This window comes from Oculina patagonica, chromosome 3 (assembly GCF_052425735.1).
Source record: "Oculina patagonica isolate OP01 chromosome 3, crgOcupat, whole genome shotgun sequence".
NCBI lineage: Eukaryota > Metazoa > Cnidaria > Anthozoa > Scleractinia > Oculinidae > Oculina > Oculina patagonica.
Window position 1 is genome coordinate 15,691,794 of NC_135760.1, and position 20,698 is coordinate 15,712,491.

The 20,698-nt window shown below is 37.8% G+C and overlaps 3 protein-coding genes across 3 annotated transcripts in view; 1 reads left to right on the top strand and 2 right to left on the bottom strand.

Moving 5' to 3' along the window:
• The window catches only part of LOC144646942 (peptidyl-tRNA hydrolase 2, mitochondrial-like), a 21,957-nt gene continuing 1,259 nt past the window's right edge, over positions 1–20,698 (bottom strand). The window contains exons 2-6 of the mRNA XM_078506658.1: positions 19,861–19,956; positions 18,992–19,045; positions 18,754–18,821; positions 18,039–18,151; positions 1–168 (exon numbers count right to left, since the gene is read on the bottom strand). Of these exons, the coding sequence (XP_078362784.1) occupies positions 119–168; positions 18,039–18,151; positions 18,754–18,821; positions 18,992–19,045; positions 19,861–19,956 (381 nt within the window). The 3' untranslated portion in view covers positions 1–118. The remainder of the gene's footprint in view (positions 169–18,038; positions 18,152–18,753; positions 18,822–18,991; positions 19,046–19,860; positions 19,957–20,698) is intronic.
• On the bottom strand, positions 1,974–8,318 carry LOC144646905 (uncharacterized). The gene is made up of 9 exons (XM_078506613.1): positions 8,017–8,318; positions 6,948–7,883; positions 6,594–6,641; positions 6,182–6,352; positions 5,714–5,878; positions 4,888–5,244; positions 4,429–4,482; positions 3,423–3,892; positions 1,974–3,119 (listed from the first exon to the last, which is right to left on the bottom strand). The coding sequence occupies exons 1-9, from the start codon at positions 8,255–8,257 to the stop codon at positions 2,286–2,288; spliced, it is 3,276 nt and encodes a 1,091-aa protein (XP_078362739.1). The 5' UTR covers positions 8,258–8,318; the 3' UTR covers positions 1,974–2,285.
• On the top strand, positions 10,697–11,690 carry LOC144646906 (uncharacterized). The gene is made up of 2 exons (XM_078506614.1): positions 10,697–10,945; positions 11,300–11,690. Exons 1-2 carry the CDS (start codon positions 10,747–10,749, stop codon positions 11,554–11,556), a joined length of 456 nt encoding a protein of 151 aa, XP_078362740.1. The 5' UTR covers positions 10,697–10,746; the 3' UTR covers positions 11,557–11,690.

Sequence of the window (20,698 nt, forward strand, 5' to 3'; positions counted from 1 at the left end):
TTCCAGAAATAGCCAAAAGTTTTATTTTCTAGTTAAATATACAAACACTGTGGGTGTTTAGAAAAAAGACAGATACAATGGTAGTGCTAATAAAAATAAATTTCCAGGTAATTGATCTTTAATACAGCTTGAGATGGCCTGTTACTTTATCCACCAGATCAACTGGGCCTGGAAAACAAAGAAAAAAATGTCATTTATAAAGATGTGAATATTGTTCATCGTGGTGTAAGATAGGAAGGGGAAGCCTTGAGCCAAGTGGCCCATACTGCCAGAGCTTATCCCGGTTTCGATAGCATTAAGCGGCTAGGAATATTTCTACTCCCCCCTGAATGGAATGCTAGTCCATCACAGGGTACCCCCCCCCAGCATTATGTCGCCGGTACCCATACCTGGGTGGAGAGAGGCACTATGAGAGTAAAGTGTCCTGCCCAAGAACACAACACAATGAACCTGGCCAGGGCTCAAACCCGGACCGCTCAATCCGGAGTCTGGCGCACTAACCATTAGGCCACCGCGCCTCCCGGTGTAAGATAGGAATGAACATTTATTCATTTGCTTTGAGATGTTGATTGCAATGTTTCGACTGCAATAATGCTAGTCCTCATCAGGCGGTGAGGTCGATTGTTTGCGTGTCGCTATTTATGCACGTTGGTTCACTGCTATTGGTGCATTTCGATCCTCATTAATATTCTGACTAACAGATTTTGTTGCCTTATGGGTTGGAAATAAAATATTCCAAAACTACGGTTGTGGGAAGTAGGATATGCTTGACAAGTTTTTATTGTCAAGCCCATAGTTTGTCAAGCCACACACAAGAATATGCTCTGCTTAAAACAAGTCTTTCCTTGGTGCACAAGTGTCTTTGAAATCTGGTAAAAATTACTTCTCTTTGGTGATCAGTTCCACCAGGGGGTAGAACTTTTCTGATAAAGATATATAAGATTTATGGGGGTGTGTGTACGTGTATAGCTGCCTGGCCATTTGTTCCCATTTTTCAAAAACTTGAGACCCCCCCCCCCCCTCCATCCCAATCACTTAACCATTTTTCAATTCCCTTTAGAGATTTGGCTCAAGACTGGACTCGAGAGAGGGGTTGAAATCGTGCCTATTCAGTTAAAGGTTTGAGTTATTGTGAGTAAACTCTACCCATGCTCTGGTCTAGGATTAGACTTGCCACAAGTTGACTCTTTTGAGCGACAAAGTCATTCTTTTGAGTGACGAATTCGTAAAGATGACCTTACTACCCGAAACAGGCTTTGAGAAAGTCTAGTCTAGGATGGGGAGATCACCAAATGTGACCCTCCATATGAAAAGGGGGCTTAACGTAATTTCTCTTAAACGCGTTTAAACGCAGCGTTTGAAACGCATTTGAAACGGGTTTCAAACAGTTTCAAACAGATTTCAAACGCGTTTCAAACACCTTTTGAATTAAGAGCGTTTCAAATGCAGAAAACGCATTTTATAGGGTTTGAAATGCCAAATTATTTGAGCATAATTATTACTGAACGTATGAGGTAGACAGCATTGTATATGACAGTTTCCCAGTGGTAATTTTTGCAACGGTTTCACAGAACATCCCGGTAACCGTAAATCGAAACAAAATATGACGTCTACCCGTGTTGGAAGCTCGGCGAAAAGTTTGTTTTTGACTGGACTGGAAGCCTTTCTGCGGCCCTTTTGCTTTCAAATGGCAGACATCACTGGAAAAATTAACCAATTTTCCACACTGAATTTTTTGTGGTTAATCATTGGATTTTAAAATATCCACAAAACCTGAAAACCAGACATGGAAACTCTATGGATTTTGTATGGATATTTGACACTGCATTTTGATATCTACAGAATATCCATAAATGGTTAATTATTTTCCATGTTATTTGTGGAAATTTCAATTTCCGTGTGTGAAATGAAAGATTCCAACCATGGATAATGATTCATAAACCAAATAGGGTTTAACAAATTTTCAAGAACAGTTTGGTTATCAAGTTTTCCATATTTTAACAACTTGGAAAATAAAAATTCCACACTGGGATTCATATCCATTAACCGACAAAACTCCTGATTATAAAGTATCTTTTCCAAACTTGGTTAACACTGAATATCCATGCATAAAATTACAATTTTCCTACTTTACTTTGCTTTTGAAGAAGACCACAAAACTATAAATGGTCTTCAATAAATTATATTCACCAAGTTCCTTTATAAAAAAGCAGTACCTGTACTTTCCAAACTAGGACAATTTGAGTTACCTCTTATAACAAATCTACTAAGTATAAAGATAAAAATTAATTGTCCTTCCAGTAGGATCCATTCCATTGTCCTTCAACTAATCCCACAATGCTCTTGAACAGAATTGTGTCCATGGCCCTTGCTTGTGACTCCCTCACCCACAGTTGATTGGCATTCCAACTGCGGTGCTTGACAAAAAAGTATCCCCTTGCGGATTTTAACACGTGATCAACAGCTTTAACGTGGGCTCTCCACAGTTCATCATCGTCGCCCTTTACCAAAACCATATCACCAATCTGAGGATAAACAGGAACTAAAACACGTGGGAGTGGCATCACTGATCGACCAGGATCAATGACCGCAAAAAGTCCTGGACGATAAGGGTACAGCATTACTTTCCTTGTAATGTCTCTTAATAGCAGACAAAAATTTGTCTCAAAAGGTTGAACAATGAGGCTGTCACTCAAGGGATGCCTCAATATGGCACCATTGTCATCTTTGCTTGTTTTATATCTGTCACCAATTGCAATAGAAATGTGTTGATTTTCAACACGAAGAAGATAAAAGTAAATGATCTTCACAATGACTTCATCATCACCTCCTTGCAATAGTACGCTGACTTCATTTCCACTTTTATACACGGTTCCCCCACAGGAAACATTGTGCAATGGTAAAAGTGCACTCTTGTACATTGTTGCCATATGAGGTATTTCTCTAATGTCAATATTGTTAAGTGTTAAGTAGGTTTCAATGTTAGGCCCCTCCTCTTGCGTGATAACATGTGGATGACCCTTGCCAATCAGCACCCCATTGTTAGCTCTTGTTTCATTGCTATCAAATTCACACCTTTCCACAAGCTTTCTTGCTGCCTGTACAGAGGATGCAACCATCTAGAAGAGATAAAAAATCAAACAACAATTAGCAGTGGAGTGTTTATGATGTTGTTGCTGTCATCATCATCATCATCATCATCATCATCATCATCATTATTATCATTATTTTTATTTTTATTATCATCATCATCATATTTTTAACTTAGTGTATCACAGTACCCTCCAAACAGTTTGGTAGGATTTGGTACCCCGTAAAAATATTTTGGCATTTGCTGAACTGTGTTCAAGGTTATCCCATTTAGTCCACGCAACTTGGTCAATAAATTAATCCATTAACAATGATCAGGAAATGCAAAATACCTTTTCTTGATCAAATTTTCCTCTTTGGTTTGATTCCTGAACATTCAACTTGTTTCGTTCTGACCAAACTTTGATAAACTCCCTTTGGGATTCCTTCCGAGCAAACGTTTTTTCAATTCCCTTTCTGTTGCTTGTTTGTTTTACATAGCGCCCAACTGCTCTCTCGTACTGAAAGCACCAGTAATTGTCTGGTGATCCAAATCTCATTATGTCCTCTGGAACATGTGTCAAAGAGTGCAATGTTATGACACACTCAGTTTCTCCATAAGCCTCCTCAACAAGTATGCAATACTTCCAACAGAGCCGCTTGAAGTTTTCAATCATTTCAGTTGTCCAGCCATTAAGTCCACAGTTAAATGTAAACTCAACAATTCTGGGAAGAGGTGCCCAAACTTCAGCATCACTGGGACTTAAAAGCCCTTCCAAAACAAACTCAGAAGCTGGAAAACCTAATTTCTGAAATTCCTCAGCTGAAACAATAAAAATGATAGTTGGTTCAAAATGTTTCAAACCACTTTGATTTTGTCTGTTAATCATTATAATATAATCATAACTTAAAACAAAGTAAAATGAAATTCGAACTGGTATAAAAAATGCAACCAAAAATCATAATTTATAGCCACGAACGTGAACTTTCCAAATTGGAACTGTAAAATTTCGGCTATAAGCCCCCCACCCCCACCCCCTGCTTAAAAGCCCCCTTGGTTATAGGCCCATCTACCTGGAAACAAAGTAATACATACGGTTATTGGCCCCCTGGATATAAGCCCCCCTCTGCTGGTTGACAGTACTGAGTAGTACATGGCTCGTTTTGGAAAGTTTCTCTTACCGGTATTCCACACATAAGACCCCCGGATATATAAGCCCACCCAAAACCCCTTACAAAGTTGTGTAAGCCCAGGGCTTATAACTGGAATTTTATGGTATAATTTACAAGTACAGAATATTTATAGATACATTCCCCTTATCCTGTATTAATAAGTACATTGTTGTAACAAAATTATACCTTTCCAGAATTTCCTTTCTGATATGTCCAGTGGCAGTCCACTTGCCTTGTACTCTGAAAATAATAAGGTAAAAGGTCTTAAAAGAATATTATCAAGTTGTAGTTTTAATTTACAAAACAACACACACACATAAATGCAGCTAAAAACAATTAACCAGAAATGCAAACACTTGCAAATAAAACGCACGCCTTCTCTTTACAAAGAACATGTCCAAGATAAGGAGTACCAAGTGCATGGTAACAGTCCCTGGATTAAGAATTGATATTTTTTAAGCTCACATTTAGGATGGTTTGCTGTACAATTGCTGGAAAATTAGATTAAGTTAAATATCATAATCTTATCTTGATGTAGATTGGTGGGTAAAAAAGAAATAAAATAGAGTTCAGATCGTGAAAAATAATTTTTTAAATAATCAGCAAGTGCTTTATGTTAAGAAAGCAACAAGAGTGGGAGTCTACCTTGTGTCCATGGTACCTTTTCCAGGGCTGGTTGAAGCTGCTCTGTGTTCAGCAAGGAATTAGAAAGCAAATGCTCAAACCTCCTTTTTACCAAGTTTAAGGGAACCAAGTGCATGACATCAAACACTAGATCCTTTATGACGTCAAATTTGTAAAGCTTGTGGAGTCGGTGTAGTAGAGAAACTCCCAGAAATCCAGTTTCTCTTGACCTTCGTTCCCTGACTGTCACTCGTTCTTCTTGTTCAATTTCAATCATGAGTGGAAGTTCCTCAGTAATGTCTCTTTTGGCAGGAGGAAATCGGTACTGTTCCCTTGCACCTGGGTAGTAGTAATGTTTCTGAGCTTCCAAGTATTTTCCTATAATGAAAGTAACAATCTCAGTGTCAATATTTTTTTTACCAAACTTAAAAGCAGTCTTATTTCCTTTCAACACTGTTCAGCAAGTCATAAAATGCTTAAAGATCAGTGATACCAAGTGTTGCGCACATATATATGATCAGTTGATAAACAGCCAGATAATAAACAAAATGCTAAATGCTCATGTGTATCTATATGTATTATATAACTATCTATATGTATTATGATGAAACAATACCTATTTATTATTATTATTACATTGTTAGATCATCAATGAGAAATTAATATTGTGTCAACTGGCATGTCATTAATATAAATATAGCCTTTTTAACTTTTTTAGAAGCATAAAAACAATTACAGCATGTATCACCTGAAGTGTTTATGAGAGAACAAAATTGAGAGATGACCATTTTGTTTAATTTCATAGTAATGACAAGGGCAAGTGTACTTAATATGATCTTTTACTGACCAAGGAGCTTACATCTCCTGCAGCCTTTTTTCCCTCCAGCTCCTTTAGATTTGCAAACCTCACATTGTGCTGGATGATCACCAGTCCAAAGCAACAGAAGCAGTCGAATAGTTATGTTTCCAGGAGGAAAACTTTCAAGCATTCCCATGTAGTTTACATTGATACCTTTAAAGCAAGAAAAAATACTGTAAGATCACAGCATATTACATCTTTTGTCTACTTTATATGTTGTACGTATAATTGTACATGTAATGTTGTACATATAATTGTACATGTAATGTTTATAAAAATTAATGCTACAAATGCACGGTGTCTACAAAATTTAATATACAGTACATGATTGTACTGTTACATTTAAGGCCAACCTAATAAGTAATGCTGTATATATCATTGGCAGGAGTAAAATGATACCTTGTAAATGCATAATGTAATGTTACTAGTTAGTTTAACATGTTGACTTTCAAGGACCTTCAATAAAGCCTTTTTCCAAATCAGCCACTAGAGGGTGAAGAAATGGATCCAAAGAATTCGGTCTTTTGTCTGGCAGTAAATATGATGGAACAAAACCTACAGTATAGGTTTCAGCTGCACTTGATCGATCAAGTTTGGACATTGTTGCAATGCTCACCTCTATAGCACCTATAAGTAAGCACAATGAATGAGTATGATTTGTTTTAAAGAAAAAATATGTGTTTCCATTGACATTCAAAAGCAAAAAATATGTACAACGCAATAAATATTTCTTTACACATTCAAGTACACTAGCTTACAATCCCTGCTTAGTAAACATTTTGATGATTTTTGTGTATAGGAGTACATGTGAGCTTCAATATTTAAACCCCTTTACAGTTTAATTCAACAAAATGTTGGTGTAACTGACCAGTACTTCTGCTTTTTGAGCCAAATGGTTGGAAGCCATCCCAGTGCCCTAGTGAGTAGAAAAAAATAAAAAAACATTTAAAAATAGACCACTGGCATTAAAATTCTAAAAATTCTAAATTTAATAACTATTTTTGGAAGGATATTCTGATGTATGGAAGTACAGAGAAAATATGTGTAGATAGCTCAAGCACTTTTAAGTCTTAGAGTTTCTGCGAGCTTTCTTGCTTTATTTTTCAGCAGATCAGAAGTAGACTAAATTATAACCAGTTGTCTCGAATAACAATAATTTGTACATGTACATGTAGCTATGAGCCTCATTAGCTACAAAAACAATAAACTGAGTCACTCTTACCAATTAAGGCAATGTTCCTTGGATCTCCATTGGCATAACTCGGGGTGACAGTAAAATAATGGAGACACTCATGACAAGTAACCCCTTTTGTACCATCAGGAAGTTCTGGTAATGATTCGATAGTTTCTCCACTTATGATATTATTGCAGCCTTCCACTGCACATCTTATTGGTAAACACCAGCGGGATTCTGGGTCAAAAAACCATGAAATGGCACAAAACCGGTCACCATCCCACAGTTCCTTTTTAATGTGCCATCCCTCATCTCTCCTGAACCAGTGCTCTTTTTCTCTCCAATGCGCAGTCATCCGCTTGCACATAGACCAATCGGAGATCCAAAGTCTCACCTTTGTTTCCAGGCCCAAATAATAGTAAGGAATTGTTCCTTTTTGACCACAGTGTCGACATTCAGCATCACTGCTTTCTAAAATATCCCAGTGACAGGGATGAGCATCATTTAAACAAATAAAGTATTCTTTTGCATCAGTGTAGCCAACATCAGCAAGAACTTTCTTTGCATCGCTCCAGCCTTTGGGCCACTGTCTAATAACTTCTTCATCATCTAGATCAAGTTGAGCTCCTTTACAATACAGCACCCTGGCCATTGTCAAAAGGTCAGCAAAGTTATTAAGTGAGCCACCCATCTTATCAATGCAATCAAGGGAATGAAATATTGCATGAACAATAGCATCTTTAGTTATCTGTTCTCTGGTTGGCTCATCCAGATCTACATGTAAACCTTCAGTGCATTCTTCTGTAACAGGTGGAGCATCATTTAGGCATTCCATAAGCTCAGATGGATACTCTGTGTAGCTTGAAGCAGCACAGTGGACAGACTCACTTGTTTGCAGACTTGCAGATCTTGATCTTGATATTTCCATGCCATCTTCGTCGCCATCGCTACTCTCCATCTCATTGCTGTTTAAATTACTTTCAGCTGCAATCCGAGAAACAGACTATAAGTTTAAAATGAAAAGGCTGAAAAACAAATATGTCATGTTGCCTTCATTCCTTGATTCCTTCGTGGATGGACCAAAGAATAAATTTTTGTGCTACTAAGAAAAACTTACCTTCGCAGTTCATTTCAACATCTTCATTTATATCTTTAGCCCTCTTTTCGTGTTCGTGACCATCATCACATTCTGGCGCAGAAAATTTCTTTATCTCTTTTTGCAAGCTAATATGATTCAGCTGGGTTCTTCGATCAACTGCTTTTCCTTTGCACTTACTGCAAGGACAGTGTACATGGATCGCAGACTTTTGCGAGCAATTGCAAAGCGCTGACGGAAAAGGTTCCTCTGAGTCCGCCATTTTGTGGCTTTTTATGAGCCAGTAGTAAAAGGGTGTCAGCGGATTTCCACAACCAGAATGCAACAGGGCGAACGGGGCGGGAAAATATAGCCAATCCAGGGCCTTCTCTCGCCCTGAGCCAATCAGAGTGCTATTTGTGTATCATATAGTCCAGCATCAGCAGAACTGTCTTCCTTTCCCGCCGTACGAACGTCGAAGAGAAGATGGCGACAAGCAAGGGGAAAGCGTTTCGGTTGAAAGCGCCACAGCCATTAATATCACTTGAAGAGACATACTCAGTCGCGAAAAGTCAAGACACAGACTCTGTTAGCTCGGACGATTCAGTGTCAATCTTGTCACAATCAGTGAAACGAAAGTTACCTCTTACAAACGCAGAGCACGAGACGAGGCAAAGTGAAAATGCCCGCCAAACTTCTCCATCATCATCCAGTGGATCTGAAGAATTCGGGCAAAGCGCGAGTAAAAGGAAGCCTGTATCTGGTACGTTAGTAATCGCTTTTTACATGTTTATTTTCTACTAATATAAGCAGCACTTCTATATAAAAATTTTCCCGTCCTTTATTTTATTAGAGTGGTCTGTTGACGAAGTCAAAAATTGGGCATCTGAAACCTTCGACGAAGCAATTGCGGGACACTTTCAAGACGAGGAAATTGATGGTAGGATTCTTCTGTCACAAACAGTTAGAACTGAAGAGGCAATGGACAAATTGGGTCTACGCACGATAGGAAAGAAAGGAAAATTTTTGGCAAAAATAGAGGCATTTTCAGGTAGGGTATGATACTGTACCTCGCTTGTCTGTTGCAAATTTTCAGTTTGCCGACCTTTGCTGAGTTTTTTACCTGCTTGAGTTAGGACCCATTTAAATTACTATTTCCAATTTTGACCACCTTCAATGGATGCAACCGGGGCTGTGTATCTTAGGGAAGAACATAATTTTCTATTTGGTATGCTTTCATTACCAGTCGTTTAGCCCTCAAGACGATTAGCCCCCGATCTGTGAATTCCCAGCCTGAAGTCGGCTATCGCTCAGTAAGACGATTAGTCCCCAAAAATTTGTCTTTTGAGTCAGTTAATTATCCTTCACTGGTAACTCGGGATGAATATGATAGTTAACACAAAGTTTAGCGGACTTACTTTCTGATCGAGTAGGTGAAAGCAAAGCAAGTGAAGCTTTGCTTCGAAATTATGTAAAACGCGGGAATTCTTATAAGTTGGAAGTGTTTATCTCACTAAATTTCTACTGATGCCGAGAAGATATATAATCCTTTCTATTAAATTTACCTTTCCATTTTCACATCAACTGATTTACCTCGATTTGACCATGTGGTAGGCTGCTATTAAAGTTGATTTCTCTTGTTTTGGACAATGTAAGTTATTCGGTTTGTGTACTCGACTGAAAACATTCAGGAAAGCCACTGTCATATCACGAGTGGAAAAAACAGTGAAAGAAGGCTAATTTATTGAGTTTAAACTAAATTCTATTTTTTTGTAAGGGCTTATCTTCTTAGTGAGGTCTTACAGACTTAAGAATCTATGTTCTTTTTAAGGCAATAAAAGTTTTCTGATTATTAGTGTTTATTTTTCCCAGTGCATTTTGTGAGAGTTTTGACAGTTCCATTGCATGTATTTATGTTATGTCAACACAGGAGACCAAAGCCAAGTCAATCAAAGTCCTGCAAACATGAGTGCGACACTTGACAGATTACTGACCCACCAAGAAAAGAAATCTTTATCCTGTGAAGACAAGCGCATTTACAACACAAAGTAAGATGATAAATCAAAACTACATGCATACATGTTAAGTCATGATCAAGTGCTGTGTTGGGTGTTTGTTTCAAGTTTTAATTGCACTAGCTAAACTTCATTTGATAAGTCTTGTGGTCAATGAAAATTCTCTGTTTCACTGTATGGTATGAAACCTGCTATCCTCTCTGCTGCTGAACTAGCACATACTACACTGTATACACTTATAAAATTTCGACCAGCTGCATAGCCATTTTAGATCAGCTGGTATAAACACAAGCTAGGAGGACATAACATCAGGCTATATTTTGTGGGCTTCATTATATAACTTAAGGAATAGAAAGTGGCTGCTTTGTGCTCACATAATCTAATGCAAACACTTGTCAATGAATACTGAATTTTGGCGAATGCAACAGAAGTGATCTACCTTGCCTTAGCACATATACACCATTTTCCATTTCTCGATATTGTGTTCATAATCTGGATACATATATATTTAAAATGTGGAGTCTAAAATGACATTGGGAAATTTATTTATATCTTAACTACTTTTAACAGAAAGAAAATGGTGCTGGCAGAAATCAACAAAGAATGGCCACCTGACAAAGACATCCCATCCTTCAGACAACGGAACATGGAAGACCTACTCAAACTTGGCAATTTTGTAAGAAGATTAACTGAAGGTGAAGGATCCTCCAGGTTCCTGTTTCAGAAATGCGGATTTGGCGCTAGTGCTGTAAGGGAGATGGTAATGTCACATATGAGGGAAAGGAGGAGAAAAGAGAAAGACGCCAGCATTGTGGTTCAATCATCTGGTGACACTGGTGGGGATACGGAAAGTGTTGAGTCAAGCGGCTCGAATGACTCCCCCCCAAGCACTCAAAGTGCTCAATCTGCTGCTGACAAGAGAAGAATCAAGGAATATGGAGATTACTTTCATCCCTGTAAGTATTATGCTAATAACCATTGGTTTTTCACTGTAGCAGTTTTATTTTGCTTTTTGATAGGTGTAACAGGGTAGGTGCATGCAACCAAACTAGACAAATTAAAGTTGGTGACTGTAATATTTTTTACCATGTCAAACAGCTCCAGTAGTAAGGGCGTGGCCAGGACAACATCTCCTGCAAAGCACTACAGTCTTCTGTGGCATGATTCTTACTTGTGTTAATAAGATTTCACCCCACACATGCACAGTGAATACTGTATTCCTTAGAGAAATAATTATTATTATTTTTTAAAATAAAAGAGCTAACAAGACTTGACATAATAGTGATGGACTTGCGTATTCTTGCTTGTAGCTTTGACCCAATCAAGCTGCGATGTAATTGTCTTGTCCATGCTTAAGAAGAACAGTATCCGTGAAATTCAGCTGATGAAAGATCTGAAGCCTTTAAAGAAACTGTTCGCACTCTCTCTGTTGAGAGGGCAAGACAAAAATACCTATATAAGGGCCGCAGCCTCCGCATTCTACAGCCACAAGTATGTATCATTTAGGGATGGTGCCGACCTGGCAAACCTAACCAGGGAAGATGGGGGGGGGGGATTATCATTTTAAAGTCAGTGTAATCAAGTCAACTGTCAGGGCTTGAGACTAACTTTTTTGCCAGCTAGCCTCTTGACTAGTAACAACTTTGATTTCACTAGCCAAAACCAATTTTCTACTAGCCCGAATACTCAAGCTAACTTAGGTTTAGGCAAAAGCACTTTGCCATCTTCACTGGCTCTGTTATTATCATTAGAGTTGATTTTAAGTCACTTTTTGGTAATTCCAGCTTGTCCAAGTCTTTGATAATTTTATACGTGATGGCAGTGTACTTGTGAGTTCTGTTCTTTCGGAGTCGATTTCGATGTATGGTTTTCTTCCAATCAAATTCCTGAAATTTTAACTAGCCATTTTGGCTGCTAGTGAAAGCCCAGAACCTACTAGCCGAAACTGCATTTCTACAAGCCTGTGGCTAGTTGGCTACTGTTAGTCTTGAGCCCTGACTGTACAATAATTAATCTCAACATATTGAAAAATTGTTTGTTGACAGTACTGATTATATGTGATAGCATTTTGGTACGTGTGCGGCCATTAATTGCCTGTAAAGCCTGTGTCAGCCACAAATGGTATCCTTAGATCTGTATTTTGAAACCAAAGGCTGTTTCACAGGCTCAAAAAGCCCTTGAACGTGGTCGTTGAGAAAGTTTGCAAAGAAAGATGATACAGAGTTTATATAGGTCCAGGAGATAAATCCTGTAGCTTTTGAGGACTGTAAAGTTCCTAGAGTTCTAGCAAGAACTTCTAAAAGTATAAGTGACCAAAATCATGTAGATGTGTCAAACAGTCAAGTTTTTTGTAGGAGCACTGTTTGAAACCAAAGGCTGTTTCACAGGCTCAAAAAGCCCAGCTTGAACGTGGTCGTTGAGATTGATAGTGAGTTTCTCTGGTGATTGGAAGCTTAGAGTTTGCAAAGAACGATGATACAGAGTTTATATAGGTCCAGGAGATAAATCCTGTAGCTTTTGAGGACTGTAAAATTCCTAGAGTTTTAGCAAGAACTTCTAAAAGTATAAGTGACCAAAATCATGTAGATGTGTCAAACAGTCAAGTTTTTTGTAGGAGCACTGTTTGAAACCAAAGGCTGTTTCACAGGCTCACAAAGCCTTGAACGTGGTCGTTGAGATTGATAGTGAGTTTCTCTGGAGATCGGAAGCTTAGAGTTTGCAAAGAAGGATGATACAGAGTTTATATAGGTCCAGGAGGTAAATCCTGTAGCTTTTGAGGACTGTAAAGTTCCTGGAGTTCTAGCAAGAACTTCTAAAAGTATAAGTGACCAAAATCATGTAGATGTGTCAAACAGTCAAGTTTTTTGTAGGAGCACTGTTTGAAACCAAAGGCTGTTTCACAGGCCCACAAAGCCTTGAACGTGGTCATTGAGATTGATAGTGAGTTTCTCTGGACATCGGAAGCTTAGAGTTTGCAAAGAAGGATGATACAGAGTTTATATAGGTCCAGGAGATAAATCCTGTAGCTTTTGAGGACTGTAAAGTTCCTAGAGTTCTAGCAAGAACTTCTTAAAGTATTAGTGACCAAAATCATGTAGATGTATCAAACAGTCAAGTTTTTTGTAGGAGCACTGTTTGAAACCAAAGGCTGTTTCACAGGCTCACAAAGCCTTGAACGTGGTCATTGAGATTGATAGTGAGTTTCTCTGGACATCGGAAGCTTAGAGTTTGCAAAGAAGGATGATACAGAGTTTATATAGGTCCAGGAGATAAATCCTGTAGCTTTTGAGGACTGTAAAGTTCCTAGAGTTCTAGCAAGAACTTCTAAAAGTATTAGTGACCAAAATCATGTAGATGTATCAAACAGTCAAGTTTTTTGTAGGAGCACTGTTTGAAACCAAAGGCTGTTTCACAGGCTCACAAAGCCTTGAACGTGGTCATTGAGATTGATAGTGAGTTTCTCTGGACATCGGAAGCTTAGAGTTTGCAAAGAAGGATGATACAGAGTTTATATAGGTCCAGGAGATAAATCCTGTAGCTTTTGAGGACTGTAAAGTTCCTAGAGTTCTAGCAAGAACTTCTAAAAGTATTAGTGACCAAAATCATGTAGATGTATCAAACAGTCAAGTTTTTTGTAGGAGCACTGTTTGAAACCAAAGGCTGTTTCACAGGCTCACAAAGCCTTGAACGTGGTCGTTGAGATTGATAGTGAGTTTCTCTGGAGATCGGAAGCTTAGAGTTTGCAAAGAAGGATGATACAGAGTTTATATAGGTCCAGGAGATAAATCCTGAAGCTTTTGAGGACTGTAAAGTTCCTAGAGTTTTAGCAAGAACTTCTAAAAGTATAAGTGACTAAAATTATGTAGATGTGTCAAACAGTCAAGTTTTTTGTAGGAGTACTGTTAAGTTAAGGAGGCTCGATGTAGTTTTTTTAGCCCTAGGGTGGTTGTTTTTAAAATCAAAATTATCAAGGAAGCGAATGTTTGATTTTTGCCAAAATACACCCTAATGATAAAATATGACCAAAGTTTAATTTTTTACTGGTTGCTTAGTCACAAAGGTAACCATAGCAACGATTGTTGCTTTCTTTCGTTTTCAAACAAGCTTGATTTTTTCGAAATCTAGATTGACTCTTGGTATTCATTTTTTGATATGTTCAAGTTTAGTAGATTGCTTTAATTTGTTAAAATATATCGACTGCCGATGTAGGAAACTACAATAAGTTACAAAAAACTTCATTCTTGATTTTCTCTAAAATGCTCTTACAGATTTTTCTAAAATTGTGTCTACAGGTAGTCAATGCACTATAATTTAACATATCAAAAGAGTCAAGAGTCAATCTAGATTTCGAGAAAGTCAAGCTTGTTTGAAAACAATAAGAAAGCGACAATCGTTGCTATGGTAACCTTTGTGACAAAGTGACTCGTGAAAAATTAAACTTTGGTCATATTTTATCATTATGATGTATTTTGGCAAAAATCAATCATTGGCTTCCTTTATAATTTTCATTTTCAAAACAACCACCCTAGGGCTAAAAAAACTACATCGAGCCTCCTTAAGGAGCCTTCACATACAAATTGCTTGCCATTTTGGGCTAATTTGTTTTCTGCAATATGTGGAGGAGTCATTGAAAATCATTTCTGACGAAGAGTACGAACCCTGGTCGGGGGTTTCATTAAGGGCCAGCCATCGGGCAAATTGACCGGCTGTTTTCAATATCTGAACCAACTTCAGTTTACCAAAGAGGGTAGGGCTTTGCTGACACTTTGCCAGGGTTCAAAACCCGGCTAATGCTAAAACCCCGAACGCATAAAATATCGTGTTACCCTTACAACTGTAAAGAGCTAACCGTAAACAGGCTAACCGAAGTACATTAGTAGGCTAACCGAGGTAAATAGTAGGCTAACCGGAGTGAATAGTAAGCCTTCTATGCACTGTGGTTAGCCTACTATTCACTCCGGTTAGCCTACTATTTACCTCGGTTAGCCTACTAATGTACTTCGGTTAGCCTGTTTACGGTTAGCTCTTTACAGTTGTAAGGGTAACACGATATATTTTGTGTTCCGGGTTTTTGTATTCCAGCGTTCCAGCTTTTAGTACTAGCCGCAAAACCCTGATGCCCACCTGCTCCAAACCTTAATGAATCCCCTGCCTGGTGATAAGATGTTGAGGTTTACTACTTTTAGATATTTTATTTAAGCTGTTATCTGGCAGTGTTGACACAGAATAGCATCCGAGACGCAACTGGAAGGCATTTTCAGCCATTAAAAGAAATTGTTTGGCTTATCCAGCCTTCTCAGAATACTTTTTGTTTGAGGTTGATTGACTATAGGAGTAGGCTAGGGTGCCTTACCACCTAGTATACAGTACAGTTTTTCAATTGCACAGAGGTGGTCACTTTGTACTGTGGAGGAGCCAACTGATTCAACAACAACAACAACAATTTATTTGCATTCTCAGTTACAAATGGTATTGCAAAAGTATAGGATTCTCTCTACAGCTAACTGGTTCTGAGAAGGCTGGGTATTCCCACTTAGAGGTAAAAATCAGAACTGCGTTCTGCAGCCACAAGTACAATTTCTGTTGAAGTTACTATATTTTTAGGTATTCTGATGGTTCTCGTCTTGAGAAATTTTTGTAGTATATTTACGTAATTCATTTATTTTGTAAGAATAATATTTAATAATTATAGATCATAGCTGGTTGTTTGAATAGAACATATCACTGTAAATTATATAGTATTACATTGAAGTATAATGCACATGTATTCAGTGCATGTATTCACTATTCACTCTTGGAAAGTAAGCCAGCCTGGCCATTCAGATTGATCTTGATTAAAATAGGAGTTCATTTTAAAGATTGTCCATATTTTTTGCTGTTATTAAAGAAATTAAATTGTGGGTATTTCAAATTTTCCTAGCACAGACATTTAGAAAATACCTTTCCCTGCATGCATCTTTGGAAAAGCATAATTTTATCTATGGATTGATGAGTAGATCAGGTATGGAAATCTCAATTTCCACGCACTTGATGTTTTAATGAAAAAAAAATATCCATTTTTGGAAATGTGAAATTCCATATTTGTGGGTTACTGCTAAATCAAAGATGGAAATTGAATATCCACATATTTTAACGTTTCAATGAAGACAATTTCCATTTTTGGAGAACTGTAATTACATGTTTGGTTTTTACTAATCCAAGTGTGGTTATCAATATTTCTTGTTTCAATCAAAATATGTTTTCCATCTATGGAAAACTAGTTCCACGCAAGGAACAGCAGCAAACCAAATTTGGAAAAAAGGTATTTTTTCCAAACAGGGATATTCTTTAAAAACCAAACGAAAACCACAAAAAAACCATGTGAATCTTAAGTGGAAAATTGGGCATTTTTTCCAGTGTGCATTCTGCAGAATTTAGCGAAAGCTGTAGATTAGCTCCAATTTAACTGTACAAAATAATTTTCCGCGGCAGCCATTTGGCAGTTATTTAGCAGCGCTCATTTTAATGAGCGCTGCTAAATAACATAACATAGCAGCGTTCATTTTACTGAACACTAGCGCAGAAGTTTTGATAAGCTGTCTTAATTTTCGAACTGTTAACTGCAGAATCGCTGTGTGATAAAGCCAGCTGGTTGGTATTACTTCTCACTAACAGGAGTATAAAATTAAATCATTTGCCGCTCGAGTACTCAGCAGCGACTGTATTTTCATTTGAAGGAATGCGACTCAAAAACGTGCATCTGGCATCCCAAAGTAAATTTTTCATCGATCAATCGATACAATTTCTAATATTTATATTGCAGTGTGTTTACAGGGAACATAAATTTGCAGTTTTCTTTTCTCCTGTGTGCGTTGCCATTCTCCATTCATGAAACCTCGGAAACTTCAAATGATCGCTGTTGAACGTACAAAGCGCCCCGCTTGTGGTTTGAAGCATCAGGTTACACGAGTTCGCACGTGATTAATTGTGGAATTTATTCAACTTTAATTTACACGCAACAGTTTCAAATGTAACTAAACTGTTCATACATAAGTTTTTTGTTTTACAATCTATAGTTTAGTGAAATATATCGCTTATTTGCCGAAATTATCTCGATAAAATGTGATATATTTCAAGTCTTCAGAAAACAACCTGATATGTGAGACGTGACAATGCACACGATCTGTATAAAGCCTGATACTTTGTTTACTTTATTTGGCGGTCAAGATTTGAAAGTTAAAATGATCGGTTAACCGAACGGACAGTTTAAATGTGTTGTTCAGTTTGGTTTTTCAAGTTACAAGGAAATTAACAAGCGACAAGATGGTCCAAAAGCAAGAAACACGCTTCAGGATATGTGGTGATATAGTTTGCGTGCAGCGAATGTGTTTGTTTACCGTACGCGTTACATATTTTCAACGTGCCTCAGACACAAAGTGATGTGGATTAAACATACGATGTAAGTATATTTTATAGACTGTACAACTGTACACAATGCAATATTCACAGACAAGCTCTTGCAATTAACACAAGTGTGCATCACGCTGATTTATTGACGAGGAGAAAATGTTACTCAAATCGAAAAGTTTTGCTGCTGCAACATCATCATTCTCTGATTTCCTCAGCTACTGTAGACACTGTATAATTTGATGAAATCGTTGTCACATTTTGAATAAATTATGCTTGAACAGTAATGATAATCTAAGCATGGCGTTTCAAACACATGCAAACGCGTTTCACCATGTTTCAAACGCCTACTGTTTGAAACGCGTTTCAAACACTTTGAAACGAATTTCAAATGCATTTGAAACGGGTTTCAAACGCGTTTCAAACAAAAACGCTCTTGAAACGCTGTTACGATAAGCCCCCTTTTCATATGGAGGGTCACAAATGCAGGGTTGGATACAAATTTTAAGGGAACTCACCCTATCGATTCGCTCGAAACAGTAATTTTCAGAACTGCATCAGAAAACCCATTTCCTAATACTGGCCTTGACAAGTGGGTGTGTGCTAATTTCCATTGATAGAACATTTTTTAAACATTGACACATAAAACTTTTGAATCATTACCTGGCCCTACACCAAGGACGGTTTTTGAACCAGGAGCTATTTGTGTCCTCCCTGCATCTCTTATAAGACACGTCTCTAAACCTAAAGCTCTTCCTTTTCTTGTGAGGTCCACTCTGTGAGGCAGGAAATAAACACCAATTTAAAATAATGGTAATCAATCACTTTATTATCAAACCAAATGAAAAGGTTTGGTCGAAAACCAGGTGAGGAAAATTTTTTGTCGCTAAAAACAATTCCTCGTAATTTCTAATAATCAAAACAATGCTCGTTGTGTTATTAAACAACTGATTCCCTAAGGATATTATGCACCTATCAATGTAAATCCCATGGTGGGGGGGGGGGGGGAGTGCACTTAATAGATGCATGCAGTCAGACCCATGAGAGATATTTAGCAATTTGTCATTGATATGACCCTGTGCACAGTGTTCTAAAATTAAACTGACTGCAACAGGTCTGGATGACAATTTCTGGTGTAAAAAATCCTTTCAGTGAATGATTTGACAACAACAAAAACAAATCATGGTAAAAAAAGGAAAAGGCAACAATCATTTAACATAAAGTTTGACTTTTTTACAATACATTTTGACGGGATTAACTGATTACAATGGACAGGGAAATCATTATGTAACAACAGAAATTGTTGTTTTTTCAAACCAGGCTCAGAGTAGAATGCAAACAGTGAGAGGGAAGAGTGTGCATATGAATTCATACTTACAGTGTTGATTCATCAGGAGCCTTCACGACAACTTTAGCACACGCTGTCTGCTCCCATTGGTGTAGCAGCTTAAAATGAACAAAAACAAAAATTAAAGTTCAAGCTATCATAAAATCTTACACTTATTAAACACTGTATACTAGCCTGTTCTTAGCAATTTTATTAATACATAGGTAGTATGATTCATATAATTATAAAAATGAATAAGCCATAAACAATAGATTATTTCAAACACTACCTTAGGGTTACTCTTTTCCAGTTGTCTACAAAGTCCAACTGCTGCATGACAGCACTGAAATAAAAAAAAAAAACACCTTCTTCAACAACATTGCTGAATCGAAACAAAGCTGAATTCCATAACACTTTATTTACTCTCCTAGGTGTATAAATGGGTACTGGTGAGTTTAATGCTGAGGGTAACCCTGTGATGAACTAGCATCCCATCCAGGAGGGAGTAGAAATAGTAACTTTAGGGCACAAACTGGAATTAAGGGCCAGCCTGATGGGCCACTAGACTCAAACACAAACTTTACCTTTTTATTTTGTCTAAGAACTCTGAGCTAGTATAAACTGAAGAAACAGCTTGCCTGAATCCATTTTTTATTTTTATTTTTTTTACCCTGTCATGTAGTTCAATTTAGCATCCACCTACTAATAAGGAGGTCTATTATTGTCTGGAATAGTGTAAGACTTTTCTGAGATCTCCTGATAGGGAGAAAACAGTGGCAGATCCAGACATTCAGATAAGGTGGGGGGGGGGGTGGGGGCCCACTTTAAAAAAAATTTTTCTCAGCTCTTTGGGCCTCTATTTGTTCTAAAAATAATGGGGGGAGGGGGTCCACCACTGTGAAAGAGATCTAAAACAGGATACACTATAAAGGTACAGGAAAAAGTACAACAAAATCATATCTTCTGGTCTGAAATAAGATAAGAGTATTTATAACTGTATAGCACAACCCCACCAAATATTCAATTCTTGGTAGTAATGGTAGCATGGGAAGTTTATTACCAGTGGCAGTTCATTTCATGGACAAGTGATTACAGTAAAGAACCGAGGATATAAATTTGCTTAACACAAACAGCAATTTGATATTGCTGTTTACCTACTTGTGCCGCAACTTTTCCTTTCCCCATTCCAAGATCTTGTCTGACAACTAAAACCATCTTGTATTCACCAAATCCATCTGACACCAGAGTTGCTGGCTAAAAAGATAATAAGAACAACAACTGGTCAGCTAGCTAGCAAAATGGCATACTCCTAATCTCCCTTGTTATCACCTCACCTTTAGGTAATGTATCAAGTCACTAACTTATCAGTTATAATGCATCAGTCAATTCCAGCAGTGCCCATCCCCCCCCCCCCCCGGGCAACTGTGGGGCATTTCCTAATGTTGCCCGTCCCGAGGGTGGGGCATTTGCGTACCTCGGGTTGACCCCCGGGCATTTGACACGTGCTTTCATAGCCGTGGAGTGAGTCGCGTATTCGTGATGGAGGCGTTTATAGGCCAAGACGTGGACTACGTTGCAGATTAGCTAGTTTATGAAAGACTAGAGAAGCTCGTGGATGTTCGTGGATGTTTTTAAAGGTATATTTTCTCAATTTTAGATATTTCTTCATTGCTAAGAAGCAACAACTTCTTGTATTATATTCTTATATCACCTATCGAGAGATTGAAAACAATCAAACCGGGAGCGGGGCATTTGCCCGGTTCCTTCATCCCCACCCCGGGGAATTTTCCAACTTTTTTTAAAGAAATGCTAATGCCCGGGGGTTAGCCCGGGGGGAACATGGGCACTGCTGGAATTGACTGATGCATAAGTTTCTTCACTTTATAAAGTCTTACTTTATGTGGAGACCAGGGATGTTATCTTTGCAATTGGTTTAAAATTTTTCAAACTGGTTTGATTTTACTTCCCATTGTTTCAGATTATGATAATAAATATA